Raw genomic sequence first — 24,053 nt, 5'->3', positions numbered from 1 at the left:
GAAAAAAAAAATAGACCAGACTGATCAAATTACCTGAAACTTCTTGTTATTCAGGATGTTTACTGCGAAACAAAAGGTTGACTTTACAAAGTCTTTGCTGTGCTGGCAAAGCAGAAAAGTCTGTTTTCCTCTGCCTAGACCTGTCAAATCCGAGGCACAGGGAGAAGAGAGGATAGAGACTTCTTTTGGGACTAAAGAGGGTCGGAAGTTATCCGATGCCTGGCCTCGGAATGAGAGAGTGTGTGTGTGTGTGTGCGCAGGCGCGACTGTAAGTTGTAAGCCTGTGTGTAGGTATGTGCTTGCATTACATTTCTGTTCATGTGCAGCTGCATGTGTAGCCCTCGGCGTTCTGTCTCTCCAGGAGAAGCCTTGTGAGGTTTTTTTTTTTTTTTCCTCTAAGATTTGAGTGCAGTATTGGGGTCAGTAGTTCTGCCAACACAGTATTTTACTGCCTCACTCCGGTTCTCTGCACTGCTGTGACTTCCACTTCTGCTTCGCTTCGTACGCAAACAAACGCCGCCTTCATCTTCCCCCCGTTCTCATCCTCTTTCTCTGAACAAGCGCTTTGTATCACAAAGTCAGCACATGCACTATCTCAGCATCTCTGCTGGCGCTCGATGGAGAGGGCCTTGTGTCTGAGAAGCGTATGTGGTTGTAGCTGCGAGTGTGTTTGCTGTGTGTGGTACAGTACGTCTGTGTATCTGTAAGCCAGGATAAACATATTTTTGTCATTTTAGCACGTCTGAATTCCAGTGGTGGAATGTAACTTATTACGTTTACTCAAGTGCCGTGTTTAAGTACATATTTTTAGAAGGAAATCATGTCGTTTTTACACCTCTACATCTGTTTGACAACTTTGGTAACTAGTTTAATCCAGTAATATAATATATAATAGTATAACATACACAGCAGCCATTGTTTTTTGCATTACGAGTACTTTTACTTTTGATACTTACATTTTCATTACATGACTTTTACTTGCTATGTAACTTCCTCCACTGCTGCTAAATTCATATATTCTGTTTATCCAGATATGAGTTCATATGACCTCCGTGTGTGTTTAATTGAAGTTATCAAAGCTAGTTATTAAAGTTATTAGAACAAATGGTATTAAAACAAACAAAAAATTAAAATAATTGCCTAAAACAAAATTTCCTTTACCAGTCTATAAGGTGTGCTGCCTAACTTTTTCTTTCTCTGGGGTATAAATGGAGCCATGAGACGCCACATTAGTGAGTGTGCTTTCTTGGACACCAGTATCCCCAGTTGCGATTAGGCTTTTGAAGTATCCTGGTCATGTGTTTAAACATTATATCCTGGTTGCAGATACCTGGATAAGCACTTCTGAGAAACCCAAATATGCTAGCTGGTGTACTCCAGTAGAAACTGGGACACTGTGGTATGGTTTCTGATCACTCCTCCTCTTGAGATCCATAATGGTTACAGAGCTAAAAAATATGATAACAAAGGATTTAATGATAATTCACACGCACAAATGAAATTGAAAGTTTGACACTGGCAATGTGAACGATAAATGTATTGTTGCTCCTGTCTTCCATTACTCGTGATAACCCAGATGGAGAGAATAAATCCAGCAAGCCATTAAAGGCAGCAGAGTTCAGGCAGCCAGAGACAAAAAAAGGGGTTCATCCTCAACTGCTGAGGTAACTCCGTTGTGTGTCAGCTGGATGTGGAGCTAAGGACATGTCTTCACTGATGCATACAAAACCTGAATGTTATAATCAAGTATACAGGGAGCTGAAAAAACGGGTTACATGTTCCAAGTCAACAAGAAGCAGCATTTAGAGCGAACTTCCACAAGATTTGAGACTTGAACTTGGACTACCTTTGAATGAACCTTAACCACTCGCTATCATCCAGAACTACTGTGTTGTATCTCATATTCAATGTTTTAATGCGCTATGTAAAGTACTTTAAACCGCCTTTGTGAATTAAATGTGTTGTATAAATAAACTTGCCTTGCCTTCCTGCTTTCATCTGCTCACAGTCCTCATTCGACACCCGATTCATCCAGTCATCCTCGGCCCGCATTTCATCAATTTGTCCTTGACCCTCATTCATCTCTACATTACATATACAACACTTTTAATGAACAAAAATATTTTCCCTCAAACAGGGAGGACTTTGTTAATACAAATTATATAATTCATAGGCGTTCACCTCACTGAGACTTTGTGCTAAAATGTAGGATCTCTGGAAAAGCTCATGCTAATGCAGGGTGGAAATATATGCAGCTCACAAAGTGATGAGTATTTGATCGTATCTCTGTCAGACGCAAAAGCAAACAGCGTGTTCACTATAATAAGAAAACATCCACCTATGGGTTAGACACACTGCAACACTGCAGGTAGAAAAAGAAAATCAGGTCAAAATCAAATCAAAAAGCTAAATGAACCCTGACACACAACCTGGATTGATCTATTGCATTGATTTTAGATAGAAAAGTCAGTGGGTACAAAAGTCTTATCATTCCACTCTTGCCATTTCACATTTTGAAATGTATTTTATCCTCTGGTGTTTTATGATCCCTTTGTTTTCATTTTGCTTTTGTTTTTATCTCCTTTTTTGTGTAAAGCAGTTTGTGACCTTGTTAAGAAATGTTCTATACAAATAAAATACATAAATGAATAAGCTGGAAATCAAAGCATCCAAATTTTTAATCGATGGCATTTTGTTGTTGGTACACTGACAACTGATTAACGACTGACTTTGTGAGCTTGTAGACGTTTTCAGATCCAAATCAGATTGAAGGGTGTACAACTGGTGATTCAGACAATGTGCAGTTGGAGTTGTTCCATAATTCACTGGATGATATCCAGAATGTCTCCAGGTGACATCTTGCACTGTTCTGACTCTTCGCTGTTCGCCTTAAAATTCAAAATTAATCTGTAGGATATTAGAGCAACAGCACGTCTGGATTCTAGTCTAAGGGATGCTTTTCCTAAGTAGGTTCTGTGTTAAAATTGTCTCTGATGGCTGTAAGTCTGCCATGTTTGCTCTTGTTGTCTGTAGACAGAATTGTTATGCACAGTGCGCATGTAAAATAAATGTGCAGAATACTGAAAACCACAGATAACAGATGTAAACGTGACTGGATTGTTAAGGTCTCGATTGCATTTTGGTGTAAATTAGGTCTTTTTTTTTTTTTAAACAAATGTACATTGTGTGCATGTATGCGTTCGTGCCTTACTTCAACATATGTACGCCTTCTGGGGTGGTGGGCTGGTTGAAGCGTCTCATGTAGTCGTGCATCTCTGGGAAGCTCTTCTTCATGTAATCCTCAGCGCTGCTCTCTCTCACCGTCCCAAAGCGGAAGCCCAGGGAGGGATGGTGCAGCTGAGGAAGTGACACAGGAAGCCATGGGTGGAGGAGAGGATGGAGATGGTGGTAGAGGTGATAAAGAGAGAGACAGAGAGAGAGAGAGGGGGATGGATATCATGATGGCTCACATCAAATTCTTTCTAGCCCTGAACTCCCCACAGGGTTTAGGGATATGGAAAGCGATAATCCTTCACAAATAATTCCACTCTTTACTCATTAGCCTGTCCTTGTGCAAGATTAGCTTGTGTGTACATGTAGATGTGGGTCTGCATGTGTGTGAGGCATGCTGACATGCATGCAGCTGCAAGTTTGCATCCTTTTATGCAGTCTAACCTTGTCGTCATGAATTCCTGAGACCTGCTCGAAGGTCTTCTCCCCCACCATGACTGCAGCTAGGTTAGCGGTGTAGCTGGACAGCACCAGCAAGCAGAAGATGGCCCATAGGTTCATCAGGAAGCGCCCGGTCCAGCATTTAGGAGTCTGCAGAGTGGAGATTGTTTTGTTTGGGTTTGTTTTGGCGAATGACAACAAACAACATGGAGGAAACTGAGATAACAAATTGTACATGTGAAAACAAAAGGGCAGGGATTAAAACAATTAAAAATACAAATGTGTGAGAGGTGCTTTCAGGTGTTGACATAAACGCAGAGCTCCCCTGAGGCTCTCAACCTCATCCCCCTCATTCTCCTCCTCCTTAAAAAAATAAAAAAATAATAATTTAACCCCCGAGTGAGAGTAATCAAAACAGACCAGGAGAGCTAATGCAGAAGTGAAAATCTAACAAAGTGTGACTGTTTGTGAGACACATCAGAAATATCTTTCCATGAAATTGCCTGCCTAGGGGAATGAATCCACCTGAACACTGTGATCATTTATTTATTCCACCAATTAAAATCCACTTAACAGAAGAAAAGAGATAGATTTCTAGTTTTTAAAAGGTTTGAGATTAATGAGACATTAATTATACAAACAAGGTTGTAACCCATTATTATGTTCCGAATGTTTTGAGCTCTTAGCATAATTAGTTGGTGAATTGAAAGGGGAGGATGGCATGCACAACATAAGAATAAATTCTTCATTAACATTGTTTTTGGGAAACACTATGGTGCTTAGTTGAAAATATAATGATCAGGGTGCCTTCAGTGCTCCCATGTGTGGGTTTTCCTCACAAGGTGTTTCATTTCACACTGTGCGTACAAGCCATCCATTTAAGGGAAAATGTGGTAAATAACACATCTGCTAACACATGAAATGTAATTGAAGCTCTGTCCCCCTCAGTTACTGTTGTTACGCCTGTCAAGCTTTCCTTTCAATTTCCAGTTTACAATGAGTAGCCGGGGCAGACTAACCACTTCAATTTGTGAATAATTTAAGAAATGATAAGTCCTTGATTTCAGACAGCGGTAGACAAAAACAGGATTCTAATTTCTAGCCTGTAACTGTCAATTTTGCTAGCTGAAATGACAACTGTTGCTGGCAGATTTTAATAGCGGTAGCTACCTTGCTAATTAAGCTTAACGTTGGCCCCGTGAGTTGGTTGAAGACTGACATTTTAATGTTTCCAGCAGACTTTTAAAACGAAAGGGTTCTTAATAGTACGCTTGCTGGACGTACTGTACATGATATGCTTAAATAGTGCGACTAAAGCTGCATGTCCCGGGCTAAAAGTCAGAATCCAGTTTATCATCCATGTAAAAGCATTGTTCTTATACTGCAGTGTAGACATAGTTTTCAGTACAAAGAAAATGTAAGCTCAGACTGTTATTTCATTCTTACACAACCCTGTTTGGCAGCTTAGCTTACATACTTCACATTTAACTTTACGTTACAAGAGAAGAGGCGTTGAGGACGAGAACTAAATGTGTCTGGTAAACGTAACACTATTTTGGGTAACATTGGTTACAGAGCTGCTACATTACCCTCTGCTAATATCCAGGGAAACGCTCGACTCCTTGTACTTTTGCTCGTATTTTTGGTTTAGGAAAGAACAAAGAAGTGTCAATTTTACTTTTTTGTTTTGAAGACTTTTTTTATCCAAATCTTATTAAAACTGAATACTAAAATAAAGGTGACTCCAGGGTAATAAGCCATTATTAGCAGTTTAGCAACTCGCCCCCTGTCTTCCCAAAAGCCTAAATAAACATGACTGTTTGGCTCTGACCCAGCACACAGAGGTTCAGAGTGTTGCTCAAGGACATTTTAACAGGTCACAAGGCTGCTAATGGACACAACCTGTTAATTGACACATTGCCAGTTGCGAGGATCAAACCTGTGACCTTTCAATTAGGGGAAGGTCTCTCTAATCACTTGGCCTCCGGTCCACCCAAGTCATTTGCACTTGCTTTAGGGACAAAGTGTGATTATGCGTTTAAAGAAATATCATGATGGGGTTCAAACTCACTAAGAGGAGTGGGATGGACAGGAATAATTTAAGCTAATGATGTTTCAGATATTTATCTGCTGCATGAACATTTAAAGAGCAAGCATACGTTGTCATAATGATGATTTTGCACAGTATGTTGTTGTTTAAAAAACAAAGAATGAGGAGGACAGTTGTTTTTCATTAGTGTTGGGTATGTGCTGCAGTGTGACTATGAATGGGACACAATCAGTCAAATCTGACAGGTTTCTGAAGAATGCCATTACTACAAAAGGTACATTTAATATCTTTTACATTTTTATACCAAACAAATGACATGACATTTTTATTTATTTTTATCTTTGAAGGAAAAGAGATTGTTTTCATCTTTCTACATGTTTTTCAATGGACAGGTTTGCATAAGTCTGAGGATTTGACTTCCACTTGTCTTCTGCAATCACTTGTCACACACACTTCTCTCTCATTCTTCGTACTTTCATCGCCTGGCTCTCCAAATTTGCCCACCCACTTGCCCTGTCCCCTTTACATCATCCTGTCTGCCCACCTCCGTGTCACCCTCATTGTGTTGCTTTTCTCGTCTCTGCTTACCCACTTAACCTTTCAACCCCGTCTCACCATCTTTCTGTCAAACTCCTTATTACCTTCTTTTTGAAGCCCATTTCCTGATTTGCACTCTCACCTTTCCACCCCCTGTTGGCCCTCTTCCACCTGCCTTCTTGTTTTCAACTTTGTGTCTGACTTCTTTGGGGAGTTAACCTCTACTCGCTCCCTCTTTTTCCACCTTCATCCATCCCCATCATCCTCGCCATAACTCCTTCAATCTCTGTCGGCTCACTTACCCTTTCCCCTCTCCCTCCCTGTATGTGCATTATCCTCCCTGTACCTCTCTACTTCATCACTGCCTACCTTCTTAACCTCTCCCCTATCCATCTTTTCCCTCCCTAGCCATCTCTTTCATCTTTCTCCATTCCCCTTTCCCCTCTAACTTCCTCTTTTTCGACTTGCCCTCACTGTTTGCATACTCTTTCCCATAATGCACATCCCCTCCTCCCTTTCTCTGCAATTTCTATTCCCTGTCCCACCCTGCATGATGCCTATTTATCACACAGAGGAGAGCTACTTTACCTTGGTGGCGACAGTGCGTCCAAACAGTATGGCGTAGCAGAGATTGAGGGCGGAGGAGTAGGAGAACACACGCAGCCTGTTTCTGCCATGGGGTGTCATGCCGAAGGGGCTGTTCCACTCGTACAAGGTGAGGAAGAGCGCGGTGAGATGCAGTGTGACAAAAATACCCACCCACATGGACCAGTGGAGAGGCCACATGAAGGCTCCAATGGGGGCTGCAGTGTCCCGGCTACGAACCTGGTGGGTCAAAAACAAAGAATTGTGCAAGAAACTGGCTTGATGCAGTTGATATCGCTCTGCAAGTGTTACATGTATTGTATTTGTGCAAAATTGTGATTATAATTCAACCCCCAGTTTGTAGGATCTCGTCAGTAAACCTAAACACTCCTAGGCATAATTAGTTTTAAAAAATTGCATACATTGTTTTTATTTTTAGCTATCCATCATTTTGTAAGGGCAAGAAATAACTTCTTCAAATAATGGAGTTCTCATTTTCAAATGGAACCATATTGTCAGATCATATTATGCAGAGGGAGATGTTAACAAATCAAAGACTAACTGCAGCATGTTTGAGGACTCTTGCTAAGACGGCTTCTCAAAAAGGATTCTCACACTCATTATGCTGCCGTTCATTTTGAACTTTCATAATTAACATGTCCACCGAAAACTCACCAAACTAATTACACACAAATAATGATCTCCTGTTCTTCACCAGGAGACCGGGCGAGCGGGGCATAACAGCAAAATGAAGTATTTGCAGACCATATCATCAAATCATACTGAAATAGTGTCAGCCACAGAGCGAGAGAGAGAGAGACTAACAAATCAAAGTAACACTGAAGATTGCGATGCTGCCACTGACTCCCAGTGCAGTATATTTTCAGGACATGCCCCGTGTCTTCTATAATCGTTAAAATATAAACTCAAAACTCCAACAAACTAATGATGACTTCAAGCATTTGTACCAGAATGCCCAGGCTGGTGGAGTAGAAGGGCGAGGTGAAATCGATGACTCTGCTCCTGGCAGAGTTGATGGAGAAAGAGGTGACAGCCATATCAGCGGTTCCGCTCAGCAAGTCCCCGACCAGCCCCGTCCAGCGCCCTGTCCCGCTCGACGCTCCGTACTTCCCGTCTCCCACGATATAAAGGTCAAAGGTGAAACCCATGTCCTCCGCCAGTTTCTCCAACAAGTCGATGCAGTACCCGTAGCAGCACTTCCTCAGGTCCTCCGGTAGGTCTGACAGGAAAGAAGCGATGATGATGTGAAATTTATCCATTCGGATATTCAAATGCATTTGGAAGTGCAGTGGCTTGCACTTTTGGGAATTTGTCTACAATTTTTGGACTTTTTTTGAATCATGGAATATGTTTATGGACCCTCAACGGACACTTGTGCTTGAGTGTTTTTAATGACCTCTGCGCCCAGGCTAGGAATACATTTAGTCACATTAAACCTGGGCTGGAAAAAAATGCAACAACTCTTGAACTACATGTAGGAAAATTCAGTAGTACGCCAACTGCTCTTGAAACTTGACACAAATCTCTGCGCTAGTTCTTGCACCAGCACATGGAATTGGCCTTGTTACTGTATATTAAATGGGATACCACTGCCATGTATTTTACAATTAGGCCTATAGCTCTTGATACACTGGCAACTTGTCCTCAATCCCTACGTCATCCTCAATACAAATGTCAGTTCCTATTAGCTGTCTTCTGTTTGCCATCTGCTGAATCAAGTCAAAGAAAGTTTGGATGCCTTATATTTTACTGCCAGAGATATAGTACCTGTATTTCTTTTGACACTAGGTCTTATTGATTTAATGCCTTTAATCCTCTTCATTTTATGAAAAGGAGATGTAGCTGTCGAGCTGAGCCCCTGACATCGCACCTGGTATATTTTTGAACTGGACAGAGCAGCCATGATCCCTTATTGATTTAACTTCTAAAATCCACTTCAATCTGGAGGAGAAGCAGTACAGATGTGGCCAGTGACATAGCAATGAGATCTAAGCCAAGAGATCTGAGAGCTTACATAAGAGAAGTCTAGAGTTTTAATAAATTACAACTCATGCATGTCCTCTCATAAGTTAAAATGTTTTTTGACAGGAGTACCAAGACATACCGCTACTTCAACATTTCAGTATTCAAAGGACAAATGCCAAAACAAAACTCACCATTTCCCTCCCATTCTGTAGCTGTAGCGTTTGGGTTGTGCAGCTGGTTGAAGAGGCTCTGGATTATGTCTGACCTGTTGGTTCTGGGGTCTAGACAGAGCTGACCGGCTGGACACAATCCATCCTCATCCACCTCCCGGGTGAAGACAAATGGGTGTTCCACCAGTGTCACCACCTTCAGGCGGTGTCCCTCAACGGAAAGTCCCGGCCTCCAGCGTCCTCCAACGTTACTGTCCCCCTGGCCGTCCCCTCCCCTCACCCCAGCTCCAAGACCATGTCCCTGGCTGCTCCTGAACCCTCCCACCAGTCCCAGGATCCCCCCTTCTAACTCTAGCCTGCCTCGGGTCCACTGGCCTACAGTCACCCAGGCCGGCTGGCCAAGAGCGCCCCTCTTCAGGCTCCATACGTGGAACAGCTGTGAGGAGAAGACCCGCGAGAGGCCAGCATCCACCTGGATCAGGCCTGTGGCCCCGGTGAAGGAAGTGTTGGAGAGAAACCTCAAGGGACAGAGAGAGACAAACAGACAATAAGCGAGAGGCGACAACATTGAGAAAAGAAATTCAAGATCCATGTTGGATTATTGCAGTTTAGAAATCTAGCCTGCAATAATACACAACAGTAAGCTAGCCAGAGGAAAAAAAAAAAAAGAGAGAAATTGGGAAAAAGCAAGGAAAAAGTTGCAAACCAGGGTGCAGAGGGGCATGGTCTGGTTGTAGAGCTTTTGCAAGTCTGGTCTCAGATGGGTAATTGCATCTCCCAGAAAGTCATAATTAAAAGTTAATGCAGTGCAGTGAGGGTCTCCTCCTATCTGCCAGTCCATACAGAAAGTCATTGCTATTCGTCTCACTCGCCTGGTGGCCCCACATTGGTCTTTACGGCGGAATACATTAGGAAGAGCAATCCCCATTCGCACATAAATCTGCCCTGGCCTCTTGAACCATGCAGGGATTGTTACCTCATGTCTTATTATTCGATCATGTGGACATTGTCAGGTGATGTCTCAATGTGAAGCCATACAAGTACTGTTTGATCATGTCTTGATTAGTGGGGGATTGTACGGAGGTCATTGGAAATCGTAGGAGTGGTTGTTTAAATGTTAAAGTATGCAGGGATCACTGCATCGGTAGGGTGTTGAACCGTGCAGTGACTGTTGATTATGTCTGGGTCAAGGCTAGAAATGGCAAGTTTTCCTTCCTGTTAATGGAAAAGGTTGGTAAAGCCATAGCCCTTTCTCAGAGCAGGAAAATACCCTTTCCCTCTTGCTCTTTGTTTCATTCTCTTTTCTTTTTCTCCCTCTCTCTCATCTCCAAGTTGAATTGATGAGCATAGAAGGTAGCTGCTGCTGGAGAACTTCCTCCATTAAATATGGGATATGCGAAGTAAAATGAAAAGACTAAATTGATCATGAGGGTCATTAACCTAACCTCCAAGACTAAAGCCCGTCTACACCACACACAGAATGATACAACATGTGAATCTGTGTAAGGCTTTGTGCGTTCTGCTGAGTGCTTTTGTTCATAGCCCTCTTTCGTCGCATTGTGATTTACTTCAACAGCACAATATCAATTTATAAACCCATTCCTGGCTCCATAATTCTCAAGAGTCTGATTAAATATGCCTCTGATTTGAAAGTCATCCCGTCCCACGTTAACTTATGTTTCCTCATCAGCAGCTCCCTCTGTCTCTGCGACCATAAAGCGGAAGTGCTAGCCTTGCCTTGAGCTGAAATCACTCATGGTAATAGCGCGGCTGAATCATCATATCCCATAGACAGCAGATTCATCAAGCCAACCCACTTCAGACTCATATACTATACCGTGGCTGCGGCTGGCCACAAAAAAAATTAACCATGAGCTTCACTTTACATCTCTTATCTGAGCAGAGAAGTGCTAAGCCCCCTTTTCCACACTTTTTTGGATCCATGCCCAGAGATAAAAACGTGAGATAGCAGTGTGAGATAATACAGAGATAAGAGCAGGGGTGTGAAAAGTGCACCACACTTTCAAGCAGCGTCACATTTTAGTTATGGGTTCTGTGGGTTGTTGTGTTGCATTGGGCCAGAGGCTGCATTTAAAGAATGACTGTAGATGCCAAAGCAGGTTGATAAGTCAGCCAGTGGTGTCAGAGAGGGATGGCTTCCTCTCACTAACACCTGGCCCTGGTTTGCACACTCAGAGAGTAAATGTCAGCAGAGTGGCCGGTAAATGATGACTCTATAAGAGAGTCCCAGGCATGTGTCTGACTCCCTTATCACTCCATCTCCTTTTAGTTTGGAGGAAAGTTTACTCCCTCTGTCTTTGTCTGTCTGGGACGATATGAGGCTTGCTTGTTTCAGTGGTTTTAATCTCTTCAGGGGAGATGGAATCAGCGTGGCAGCTGTGTCGAGTGAGATGGCACTGACTGGCAGATCTCACTCTGATAACAACAGCCCTCTATCAATTTCCCTCCTTTCTCTCCTTTTTTCTCCTCCCTCACAAGTTTCTCCTTCCTTTTCTTTGACTTTACTCCTATTTTCCTTTAGCTGTTTCCTACTTCCCCTGTCTTTTATCTATTTGTTTGTCTTTGACTACTTTCCCCTTTCTCTCTAATGTATTTTTGGGGAATAAGCACCCCTGGGATTTTTTGATTCTGGACATTCGGAAGAACTACATCAAAAGTGGCTAGTTTCTCATATCTTTACTCTGGCTTTATCCTCATTGCTCCACTGCTTTGAATCAGAAAAAGTAATATTGTGCAGTTTTTTTTGCTCTGGTCCTCCCTCACACCTTCCTCTCTTGCTTATATCTCCAGACATCCTCCCTCCCTCCCTGCCTTCCTCGCTCTGTCCCTTGGGCATTGAGCTGTTAATTGCCTTTTCCATGTGGAAGTCTCTCACTTCCTTCAGCTTTGTTAGAGCTCTCCAGAGCAATGGCATGTCTGGCTGTTGCAGGGGATGGATAAGAATCAGGGAGTACACTGGAGGGCATGGAGTCTACCTGGACCGGTTTGAATAGTGCGATAGAACGACCTCTTTTATCAGTCTCTCACAGGCCAGGAACAAAGGTCACTGACACTATATTGTGGAGGACTCTATTATAAATAGTCTATTCTGATAGGCCAAAGTATGTCCTAATTGGCCCTTCACAGAAAGATTGTGACTTTCCCTGGTGTCCTGGTGAAGTTTGAGTCAGTTTAAAAGCATTACTTATTGTTTTCTTTATTTTTCGAAGTATAACAAGACTAAGAGTGTACAGCTACAGTCACAGCTCTGTAAGGCTGTACTTAGGCACAGTGGTGTGCACTCTAATATGCTCACAATGACAATGTTAACGTGCTGATGTTTAGCAGGTATAATATTTACCATAGCTACTGTCTTAGTTTAGCTAATTATCCCTAAACATAAAGTGCAATTAAGACTAACTGGGGGCATTTAGTCATACACTAAAGTATTAGACAAATTACATTTTCGACCTGGTGACAGCACGAGATAGAAAGTTAAGGGATCACCAAAGTTGTTACAATTCATCCAGAGTAGTATGTGAACAGTAGTTGTCGAGACAATTTCCTTAAAAACCGCAAATGCCAACCTCATGGTAGCACTAGAGGAAAAGTCAGGGTATTACCAATTAGTGCTTTATTGTGTACTGGGGACCATGAATGTCTGTACAAAATCTTTTATCAATTCATCCAATAGTTTTTGAATTACAAAGTGGTGGACTGACTGACAGAAAGACATTGCAAACGGCTGTGCTAGCAGCACGGCTCCACTGACAGCAATTTAATCACATTAAACCTAATAAACTTGTTTTAACTCTAATAATGAATGTCCAATAATATTGCTCTATAACCCAACTCCCACTCCACTTGTTTTAGCCTCTGGCCCTCCATGCCAAATTGTTCTGGCATCCCAGTGCTCAACTAAACTGCAGAAGGATGGAACGCTGTGAGAATCCAGCTTGTGATTATGTGGGTGTTGTTGATGATCACTCTCAGCTGGCAGGCACCGCGTGTGTTCAGTATTTGCTGTGGGCCCGGCACAAACTACAAATCCTTCCCTCACTCGAACCACGTGACCACAGAAGTTGGATACATGCTGTTTTTATCCAGTGCACCATTTATAAAAACATAAATATCAACTGGAAGAGCAGGGATATTTAACTTTGGAGTGAGTTTATGGCATGAGGCTTCAGCGCATCACTCAGTATCAGCCACATATGGCTTAAGAGGGGTTGTAGTGTATGTGAGTACGAGTATTTCTCTGTGTACAAACGTGAGGATTTAGTTTTTTCTGCTTTAAGTGAAAGCATTTATGGTTTGATATGTATTTCAATATGCTTTTTTTTTTCTGTGTATGTGTGTGTTATCACAGGCCGCACCTTGACGGAGCCTGTGAAAGCTGTCAGAGGCCCTTTTAATAGCTGAGGGAATGGAAGCAGCGGCAACAGCAAAGAGAAACAGACAAAACTCTCTGGTGTCAGTCTGTGAATCTGTATGCCATAACGACCTCCTCCCCACCCCCGGTGTGACAGCGCTGTTCAGAAGGCGCCACCCCCGTGGTGCAGAGGACAGACAAGGGCAGCAACCGGAGCGTATATATCACCACAAGTAGAGCCAGAAACTCCTCACAAAAAATGCCAAAGTGTCACTCAGAAAGCTAACGAGCTTTCAGACATTTATTGGTGTGACCAGAGGAATTTAATTGCAGTTTGTCAGTGTCTTCCATATATCACTTGGTGATTTAAATGTGTACACTTTTAGAACCAGGAGCCATTAAAAAAAGCCTAATGGCTGCAGGGGTTATAGAGACTATTTGAGGTCCAGCCCTGACCAGACCACTACTAATCCTATGTCGCCTAAAGCAATATATTACATTTTTGGAAAAAGTAAAAGTTTCTCTATCTTCCACTCTGCTGAAGTTTTCTTGAACAAATCTCTACCAGCTGCAGGGTACTGCTCTGGAACTGACCTTGCGCCTGACCTTAAGCACAGTGCCACAAAGTTAATATTGTTCTGTGTTTATTTGTCTTGAATAAAAAACTATTTAAAAACTACATTAAATCAAATAAAAAGTCCATACTTACAGTGTTGACAATAAGATCTGTGGATTATCTGGGGCTGACTACTACTGGAGAGAGATGACTCTGAATATTTTAAATGTACATTTTCAATATTCACTTCCACTGTACTGGGAGGCAGAAATCTGTTTCCCCAGCACTTTGTACGTTAGTCATGTAAATCACAATAATAATAATAATAATAAATCACACGTTGGGGCCAATAATTCACGCCCCTTAGAGAACACTAATGTAGGGGGCAGTCTCTCGTCAGAAAAATAAATACAATTTAATGTTCGTCTTCATGCTAATTATAGTTTTGACTAAATAACTACACATATGAACCAAACACCAAGGAGATACATTGACTTTTTAGCGAACATGAATTTTAATGTCACTTTAAACCAAAACTATCTGCATAACTAGATACTGCGAGAGGTAAATGTGTTTCATTGTAATTTGGGTGAACTGACTTTAAATAGTGTGTATATACAGTATATGTGTGCATCTACCTGGCCAGATATTGTCCCGAAGAGGGCAGCTCATGTCGGTTTGGTTTGTCGTAACAATTCACCATGTTCTGAATCAGCGCCAAGTCCGGCCTCACCATGGTCGCCGCAGTGACCGCACGGCCGATCAACTGCAAAGCATCCCGGATGTAGAAGCTGATTGGCTTACGGCCAACCTCCCCGTAGGCTAACAGTCCAAGGGGACCTCCTAGAGTGTGGAGCGAATCCGGAGACAAGGGATATCCCATGATCCACTGCAGTGCTGGTACTGATGGAGCGAGGCGCTGAGCGGCCCTCAGGACTGAGGAGAGACACTCGGGGTCAGAGCCCAAGAGGAGAACAGAGGAGATGGGAGAGGGGGAGCGCAGGAAACGGGTGGAAAGGATCTTCAAAGCCTCCTCTTCCCTCTGATCCTCTCTCCTCTCCTCGCTGGCCTCACCTCTTCTATCACCACCCCCGGAGATGCGAGTCAGGTTGATGATGTCCCACAAATGCCAGGTTGAACCGCTGTGTGTCTGCAGGTGAGACAGTAACCCATCACCTCCTTCCTCCCACCCGGGGCAGATCACAGCTGCTCCTCCCCAGGTGCCTTCCCCCCGGCTTCCTCTGTCCCTCTCCCCTTCTTTCCCCTGCAGGACCGCCAGCAGCAGGCTGCCCAGGGTTGATGGAGGCACACGGGCTGACATCTGCAGGTGGAATCGGTTCTATCAGAGAGGACGGGAAAAAGAAGGTGGAAGAGTTGAAAGAACACAAAATAAGACGGTAAAGAAAGACAAAAGCGAAGTGAGAAAGTTAGAGGAAAAACATAAAAGTAAAATGACGGGGGAGCAAACAAAAAGGGCGCAGAGAAAAGGGAAAACAAGATCAAAACAGAGATAAATAGCCAAAGCCCAACACCTCGGGGCTGAATAACATACAATCACATTAAAAGCAGCTTTTTATGGGTGCCAGAGTACTGCAAAACAATCCTTGTTGCTGCAGTAATTCACCACCACACTGATCAGAAACAATCAGTCACATTTGTTCATTATCTCTCACTCTGAGTGAGAGGAGTCGCGCTGATACAAACAAGGAGTCAATGATTCGCATCTAATCTGCAACATCACAGTTGGCTTGGCAAGACAACACTAGCATCCACAGTTCATCCAGAAGCCTGCATTTCCAAACCCCACTGAAAACACTGGCTTGTTTCATACTGTTCCAAAATGGATAACACTGTTGTCCTTGAATGCAGCTCACAGATGGACCTTCCCCCTCCTTCCTCTGGGGCTTCCATCCATTTTTCATCCTATCAGTGCTGCAGGCAAGGTTGAGGGGGGAGCCTGCTTTTGTATTGCGAGCCCAAAGTTTATCTTAACATGACTTAAGATTTGCACCGTCTCATTGAACTGAGATAATAGGTATGCACTTCACACTATGCTGATAAACACCCTCTGGCACAAATGCATACACATTTTCAGCATCTTTACAACATATGCAGACGTGCATGTGCGCACGCACACACACACACCAAATACACACACATACAAAACTTAATTAAATCTGTACACACACTGTAAATCAATGCAGGTATATATATAGTATGCGTGTAGAGAAACTTGTGGAATACACACTCACACACATGTGCGTCTGAAGATGAAATGTCTAAACCCACACACATCCATTCAAATGGAAACATCCCACCCGGGAGTACAAAGTAAACAGAGCGACCCTCTGCTGAAAGTCCTTGAGTCCCATAAGAGAGACAGAAAAAAAATATTTGACTGAAGTCTGTAAAGACATGGATGAATTAATGTAGCGTATGCATTTATTCTCCTGGGAGAGGCTAGGAGTGTGTGTGTGAGGGGACAAGTGAAGTTAGGCCTCTTCGTTTGAACTCAATGGGGGGCCAGAAAGTTGGTGGAGGTGGCGGTGGTGGGTGGGTGGATTGGGGGTTGTTGGAGAGACGGCAGCAGGTGGCACAGAGGAATACAGATAGGAAGGAGGTGCCTACTACAGGTGGTAGCATTATTCAGCGTATTATCGTCAGGAATGAAACTAACAGCATGCATATTTTGTCAAAGGACTCAGAGAGCCCAAAATGTGACGATAAAAGATCAAAACAGAGCCGCAAAGCAGCTGGAGGAATGTAAATCTGCTCTCTTTCTAAGTTGCTCTGGGAAAGATCCATCTATGCCATCTATCTAATGTTAATGTGTCGCTATGTTATGTTGCTGAATAAAGTACACATAAAAAAATGGGAAAAGCTACAAAAAGTCCAACCAGAAGATGAGTGTACATCAAAAAGCTCCAAATTATGCTCCTAGTGAATACAGCTTGTTAGAAAACCAGAGAAGGAATCTTACTAAATATATCATTGTCAAATTAATTATAATAATGATCATCTGCAGTACATCCCACAGCTGTGTCAGCTGTTTTGTACCAGCATTATTTTATTATTTCTCTTGCACTGACAATTATGGCTAACTTCTAATTTGAGAGAGATTCTTTTACAATTTCATTTACATTTCAGGCGTTTAGCCGGCGCTCTTATCCAGAGTGACTCACAATGAGCACAACAGTAGAATTGAGACGTGAGAATAATAATAAGAGCCAACTGGAGCATTGTAGGAGTTGTATTTGTAGTTGCTGCCGTTCGGAGAGAAAGCAAATTAGAGTGAATGGAGGAGGCGGATGTGGGAGCCGTGATGTGATTCTGAAGAGATAAGGCCATATGAGCTCTTCGGTGGAGACGTGAGTTTCAGCCCGTAAGATGGGGAAGCACTCTGCTGTTCCGACACTTATTCAAAAAATCTGCGGGCAATCAAATGCGACAAGCACCAAAGTGGACCCAATGAAACTTTAAAAAAAAAAAGCACATCATTGGAGTTATTGCCTGTTACAACTGCAGTCGCTTCTTGCTTGCATTTGAGTGTTTTGGCACGACTAATTCCAGTGATGTATTAGAGCGACTCTCAAGAGAACATTTTCTGCTGTGCTTATAGGTATAAATGTGATGTAAAGTACTTCCTAAAAAAAAAAAAAGGTTTGCTCAAAGTAATGTACATTAATAATAACTCAAACCAATAATCAAGTAGGAAAGATCATTAAAAAGTACTAAACACAGACAGACAGACACTGAAAAAATGCATCCACGTCATTAATTTGCCACATAGGTGATACAGGGGGGGCTCTAGCAAAACAAATGCAGGGTTGTCCGTCAAAAAAGTTGAACTTGCCTGAAGATTTGCTGGAAAGCGTACATCCCTGATAGATTACTTTGTCGCAGTGAGCAGGGTCATTCTGTTGTTTACTTTGCAAAAGTTACAATGAAAGATAAAATGATTGCTGCTGTGATAACTTTCCAGAGTCAACTTCTGTCTCAAAGTGCTGTGCCATGTTTGGGCATCTGATAAGCCTTCAAACACATTAATCTGTTACTCAAACTGGACTTCCTGGTCTTATTTCATTGTCTCACCAGTACCCTCAGCGACACATCAACGCAGCCCATGTTTCTGGACTGCTCGTCTGCTTAACCCGACTATCTATACAAACAACAAAACTTGAAAAGGACGTCTTCGACTGAACAGTGGCCGCTCAGTGGGCCAACAAGGTAAGCCCCAAACAGCCTACTGCCAGTCAGAATCTCTCTCTTTCCCTTAGTCGTCACTCTTTCCTTTTACACACTTTTCTTTATGGACACCAATAAAGAGCTGTTTGCCACTCATTCTCAAAACAGGCTGAAATGATCTTTAATCAAACAATGACGAAAATCCTACATGTAGCATCTTAACGTATTCCAGTGTATCAAGAACAATGAAATCCCTGCCACTCATCACTCCAGCTTAATCCGGCACGTCTTAAAAACAAGCCGGCAGGATCAGCGTTTATCCCTGTGACACACCAGATATAATGTATGCGTGTGTAGTGTATTTATATATGTCTGCATACTTGTGATTGCTTATGACAGACCTTCAGGTCCACTGGGCCTGTCCGCATGAATTTGTGTTTGTTTTTGATATCCTGTGCTTTTGCCTTGGGTCGGGGCCAACTTTGTTGTCGCAGTTATCGGACATTTGAATTTAAAATGTCATTTTTTCAGCAGACCTTAGGGAACCTGAGACGAGTTTTGATCTCCAGAGGAATGCAGGCAGTATTTTTTTATGATGTCACAGTCTAGACAAGATAAAAAGGCGGCTGTATTGTGTGTTGCAGACTATTGGCAGTTTCCTCTGAAATACAGAAGCATGTCTATGTGTGCTGTGGGACCAGCTAGACACGAACAGGCTCGATCCTGTCAGCCATGGTGCTGTCTGAGTCCAGCTTTGCTGCTCAGGTCAATCCAGACCCAGGTTGATATTTTTCTAAAGTACACAGGTCTTTTTCAGGCTTGGTTAGGAATGTAATGGATGTTTTCCCTAAGCAGCTACACATTTTCAACCTGTATGGACCTCCAGTGTGTGTACTTTTGTGTGCATGCTCATATCTTTTTTTCTATTCTCAGGTAAAAGCTCCTTCCGCAAGCATGAGGTTATAAAGACGCTGAACTAGGGATGCAAGATAAGCACAGCTAAAAGGAATGTCAGCATTATTCCAGTATGGAATATAAAATCCATACCCCTTCTCACACATCTGCAAATTAGGAGCCTTGAACTGAACCTCTGCCTGTACTAAACAAATCCAGAGTGCTGTTTGATGCGCTGGCCCGAAGATTTTCAGGTCTTCAAACAAACTGCATGTGCACAAATACATGCAGTAGGCACAAACAAACAAGCACACACACACACACACACACACGCACACACACACAGGCACCGGTGCAAGAACACACAGATACAGTACAAACACACCGTGGTGTGAATACTCGAGCATAAATCCAGAGGGATCTTTGGGCAATGTGGAGTAAGCAAACCGACAGGAGTGCGTTGAATCAGAACAGGAGGGAGCAGCTCCCAGTTACTAAGCTCATTCCTTATTTAGACCTCCATGAGAAAAGCATCAACACTTGGAAGGTGTGCAACCGAATGCACAATGCCAAAAAGAAACAAAAAAAAAAAAAAAAAGGGGGGGGGGGCACAGAAGAAACAGCAGCACCTGCAGTTTCAGGGCTTATTAAAAGCAAGTTGGAGTAGAAAACAACAAAGTGGGGCTTTGGAGCATGTGTGTGTGTTGGAGGGTTTTGGTGGTTGAGGGAGGCTAAAGAGGCCTAAGATGTAAGCAGAAGCTCTGAAAAAACGGGTATCTCCTCTTGTCCTTCCTCCACAGCTTCAGGCTAGGGATCTCTTTAACTCGCTGCAGCTTGACTTATTGGGAAAGCTCACTGTAGCCCCGGTCGGACTTAACATCGCTCTCATGAATCATTTGCATCGAGCCAAGCACCGGTGGAAAAAAGTGAGGGCTTTCTTCGAGTTGCTCTTGCTGTTACATCCAGCGTTGTGGACCTCTGCCTGAGTCTCTCAATGGCTGCTTAGCTTCCTATTCAGTCCAGGGACAAAGCTCATGGTCAGGGCAGCACTCCAAACAACGACACTTCACTGAACACATTCATATTCCACCAGCACTGACACCAGGTGAGTTGGCTGTATGCAGGGAGGACGGGAGATAAGAAGTGAGACAGAGGGAGGGAGATCGGTGTGTGAATGTGGATATGTGTTTGAGATGGAGGAGAAATTGATAGGTGGTTTAATATCCGCATTTGTGAAAGGAGGTAAAAGGTGCTGGTTTGCATCTGAATGTGTGTCTGTGTGTGCAAGAGAGACAGAGATGCTAGTGTGCTCGTCTGAGGAAGACAGAGAAAGATTTTCTCAGCAGGGTGCAAGTCTCATATTTCAAACACCTGAGAGGAAAACTGAGCGTATCGTAACCTGAATGTCAGACTAAAATGTCACAGCAGATGTGGGCTCACATACACGCATAAAATAATCTAAATCCAACCCAAGCAATTTGATTTGACCTGCAGTGCAGAACTGGTTTCCTGTCAAAGGAGTAAAACAGGAGCTACTAGCTTGCATTAGCACATCAATAATAAATAAAGAAACTGTTGAATGTGTGTAATTTTTTCTGACTTTTTCCTCACAGCCCAAATAAACAGCCGTGATTGAATAAGGCCAGCCAGAGCTGTTTGCATAGTTAATGAAGCGACACTGAGCAGCGCTCTTTAGGTGACCAGACGGTGGCTAACCGAGCTGTTTGTCGTGCTGTTGTGTAATTGTATGCAAATAGCATTGTTTAATTTTCTCCTAATTTCCTTATGTCTCCCGGCGTTAAGTGTAATATGGGTGACTTTAATCTTACTCAGCCATGCTGCTGGGGACTGGAGCTAAGCTTGGTGGGGGAAAAGAGGCTGGCGCTGTTAGACACATATGCATCACAGGCGCACGCGCAAATGCACACACACATGCACACACACACCAAAACGCAATAAACACGCAGGCAAGGGCAGCAAATTACATTTACGTGCTTACACATGCATGAAAGTATGCCACACACTCACACATGCACGCAAAACACAACTGTGAAGCAATCAGCCACTTAACACAGCAAATGACTATGGTTATCTAAGCATAACAGCCTGTTGGCTCAGAGAAAAGAGTGATAAGCAGTGAGATACACACTATTAGGCGCCACCATAGGACTAGCCACAGATTGAAAGAGGGGCTAAAGCTTGTTTCACAGTTACCAGTTGATAGAGATGGAGCCATGTCCTTCTGATTGTCACCGCTAAATTACATATGCAAATACCTTCACTCGATCCAATTCCGCCCACCATCTCAGTTACAGTGATCGAGCTGAAAAGTATGCAGGAGATTGTGGCCCATGGGGGAGCGCGATGAAACAGCGGGCGAAAAGTGCAAAGCACACTTTGAATTAAGTTTGATTAGAGGGAAACGCTCGTCGCTTAGGCTGCTCACAGCTGTGACAATTTGGTGAGTGCTGGAGGTACGAGTGTGTTGAGTCCATTAAACATAAGGACCTTGTTAGTTTCCTTGGTGGTGTGGCGCGTCGGGAGAGGAGGGGGTTATACAGTAACATCGTAAAAACACCATTGTAGTCCTGAGCGATTGTGGGAAAAGCCATAAAAGTCACATCCTCTTTTTCTCCAGGCTCTGAGTTTATGGGGATCATTCCGAATGGGAGAAAAAGCTCAGAGAAAATGGGATGCGCTCGTTTTTGTAGCGCGTCAAACCAACTGTCGCGAGGTGGATGTGTTTTTGCAGTTGTGTGAGTAAGAAAGTGTATATAAAGTATTTGCTTGTCCATGAGTGTAGGAGTGTCTGCAAGAGCATTTGTGTGTGTTTTGTTTTGTGTGATTGTGTCAGTGTATATGAGTGTGTGTGAGTGTGACTGCCTGTGATTTACAAACCATTTAAATGGAATATTGTTCTCCGCATGGCTCCAAATTAATTTGAATGATCAAGACACAGAGCACACCAGCTTTTCTTTACCCTGGAGCATTGCAAGCCACGGCAGAACTGAGAGAACCCGACGACTGCTGCTCCTGCACACACACATATTACAACACACAGACCCTGACAGACTGATCACATACTAAAACCAGCCATGTGCTTTGGGCTTTGTACATTACCCATGAAGATGTTTTTGCTACACGGTTTCAAGTCACACAGTTCAATGAAACAGCGATCCAGAGGGAATTAATAAAATGCAAGAGCATATCAAAGTATGCAAACGCTTCCCTGCTAGTCTGTAGTGTTTAGTAAATGAAGTAATCCTGTGCAGAGTGTTCACTTTCATTATCAGTTGACTTCTGATTTAATGAGCCTCTGCGGGCCCGCGAATGTCCTGATGTCATCAATAATAATCAGATAGAGGAAGCAGCGGGGGGGACTGAATGTGCTGTTCTGGACTGGTTAGTCAGGTCTCTAGTCAGCCAATGTTAGTGCTGAGTGCACTGCTAGCACTGGTGAAGGCTGTCATCTCAGCACGCTGCATCGGCGCCTCTTTTGTCAGGAGCTCCTTTGATCCCCCTCAGTTGCAGAGATACAAGCCCACAGCAGAAATATGCTGAATGGATTCATGTATCATCCTTCCCCCCTACAAACAGCCTCTGGCCCCCTCACTATTTATGATCATAATAGCTGCTGTTATTTATTAAAGAGAGCGATTGTTGTCCTTGCTCTATAGACAATGTTGTTTTCTCTGCCAGAGAGAATAATATTTGTCCTTTTGGTGCGGCCCTGTGTGTGATATGAGGCGGCGTACTGAATGTGATGGTGATTGATTCCTGTGTTGAACAGTGGAGAGGTACAGAGGAAGGCTAATCTGAGTTATGATTGCCACAGTAATCGCATTTTCTCCCTTGACTCATCCATCCGCTCTACAGTAGCACATAGACGCCATGTTCTGATTATGCCGCACATCTGTCAATAACAAATACTGCGCGACGGAGCCGCAACGTGTGCCTGTTCCTTCTTGATCACCTTCCGCTGGTTTTCCATCACCACGATTTTCTAGATCATAACTCTCTCTCACTTCCCGCAGCCCAATTTTATCTTCCTCTCTCGCTGACATGCTAACCTGCTGGAGGTGGCGTCAAGCATTTGCAGTAATCATGCCATCATGTTGGGGGTAAAATAAGCTGTTTTGGGTGTTCCGGGGCTGGCGCAGAGGCTGTCAGGGTGGAAAATAGCCTCTTGCCGGGTTGTAATTCGACCAGCAGGCAGCTGGACCAATGAGACGGCAACATTATTTAGTTACCGGGAGAATGATACCAACAGTTCTCCAAGTACAGATGCAGAGTGGCGTGATGTCATTAACAGTCAGCCCACGGGGAGTATAGCCGCAAACAGCAAAAACTTCAGGGGGGACACATTTATTCACAACACCCCAGCGGTGAAAGCACGCCATGCCAGTAATGAGGTGTCTAGAGCTTTGGGCACTGGGTGCGTGTCTGAATATGTGTGATATTTCTTAGTCTTAGGGTGTGTGTGTTTGTTTTGGTGAGTGTGTGTGCTTGGATGTGTGACCGAACAACCTCCTAATGGAAAAGATCCCTTTGCTCCGATCGTGTTGAATACTGAAACTCAGACTTCCCAGGAGTGAAATAATACACCAAGAGAGATGGAAGTCATTTAGGGGCAGTGTGTTTGTGCGAGAGTGTGTTGTGTCAAGGGTGTGTGTGGGTGTGTGTGAGAGGGGGGTATATGTGGGTTCCAGGATGGATGGGCTTGCGGTGAGCAAATGACCTGCCTTGATTCAGCCTATCAGCTGAGCTCTCCACCCAGACTCCCTGATATCCCCTTTCATCCATCTCTATAAGAGAGAGATGACGGAGAGATGGAGAGGCAGAAGGGAGAGAGACTGAGGAGACGAATATGCACAGAATAGAGTGAACGATTTCAAGTGCAAGAGCGAGCATAAAGGGGCTAATTAGAGGAGAGGGAAACGTTTGGGAGCCAGAGCGACGGAGACAGAAGAAGTGAACAAAAAGACTATTAGACTCCAATCTGAATCTGGGGTAATATGTATGACAAACGGCACCCTGTTCATGCCA

The 24,053-nt window shown here is 43.4% G+C and overlaps 1 protein-coding gene across 1 annotated transcript in view; it reads right to left on the bottom strand.

Moving 5' to 3' along the window:
- Positions 1 to 24,053, bottom strand: part of LOC139297581 (glutamate receptor ionotropic, NMDA 3B-like) — a 61,696-nt gene that overhangs the window by 13,562 nt on the left and 24,081 nt on the right. Inside the window, exons 2-7 of the mRNA XM_070920322.1 lie at positions 14,567 to 15,267; positions 9,022 to 9,518; positions 7,813 to 8,084; positions 6,848 to 7,084; positions 3,676 to 3,822; positions 3,212 to 3,357 (exon numbers count right to left, since the gene is read on the bottom strand). Of these exons, the coding sequence (XP_070776423.1) occupies positions 3,212 to 3,357; positions 3,676 to 3,822; positions 6,848 to 7,084; positions 7,813 to 8,084; positions 9,022 to 9,518; positions 14,567 to 15,267 (2,000 nt within the window). The remainder of the gene's footprint in view (positions 1 to 3,211; positions 3,358 to 3,675; positions 3,823 to 6,847; positions 7,085 to 7,812; positions 8,085 to 9,021; positions 9,519 to 14,566; positions 15,268 to 24,053) is intronic.

Source organism: Enoplosus armatus, chromosome 15 (genome assembly GCF_043641665.1).
Source record: "Enoplosus armatus isolate fEnoArm2 chromosome 15, fEnoArm2.hap1, whole genome shotgun sequence".
Lineage (NCBI taxonomy): Eukaryota > Metazoa > Chordata > Actinopteri > Centrarchiformes > Enoplosidae > Enoplosus > Enoplosus armatus.
This window is presented reverse-complemented; position numbering and strand designations above follow the sequence as displayed.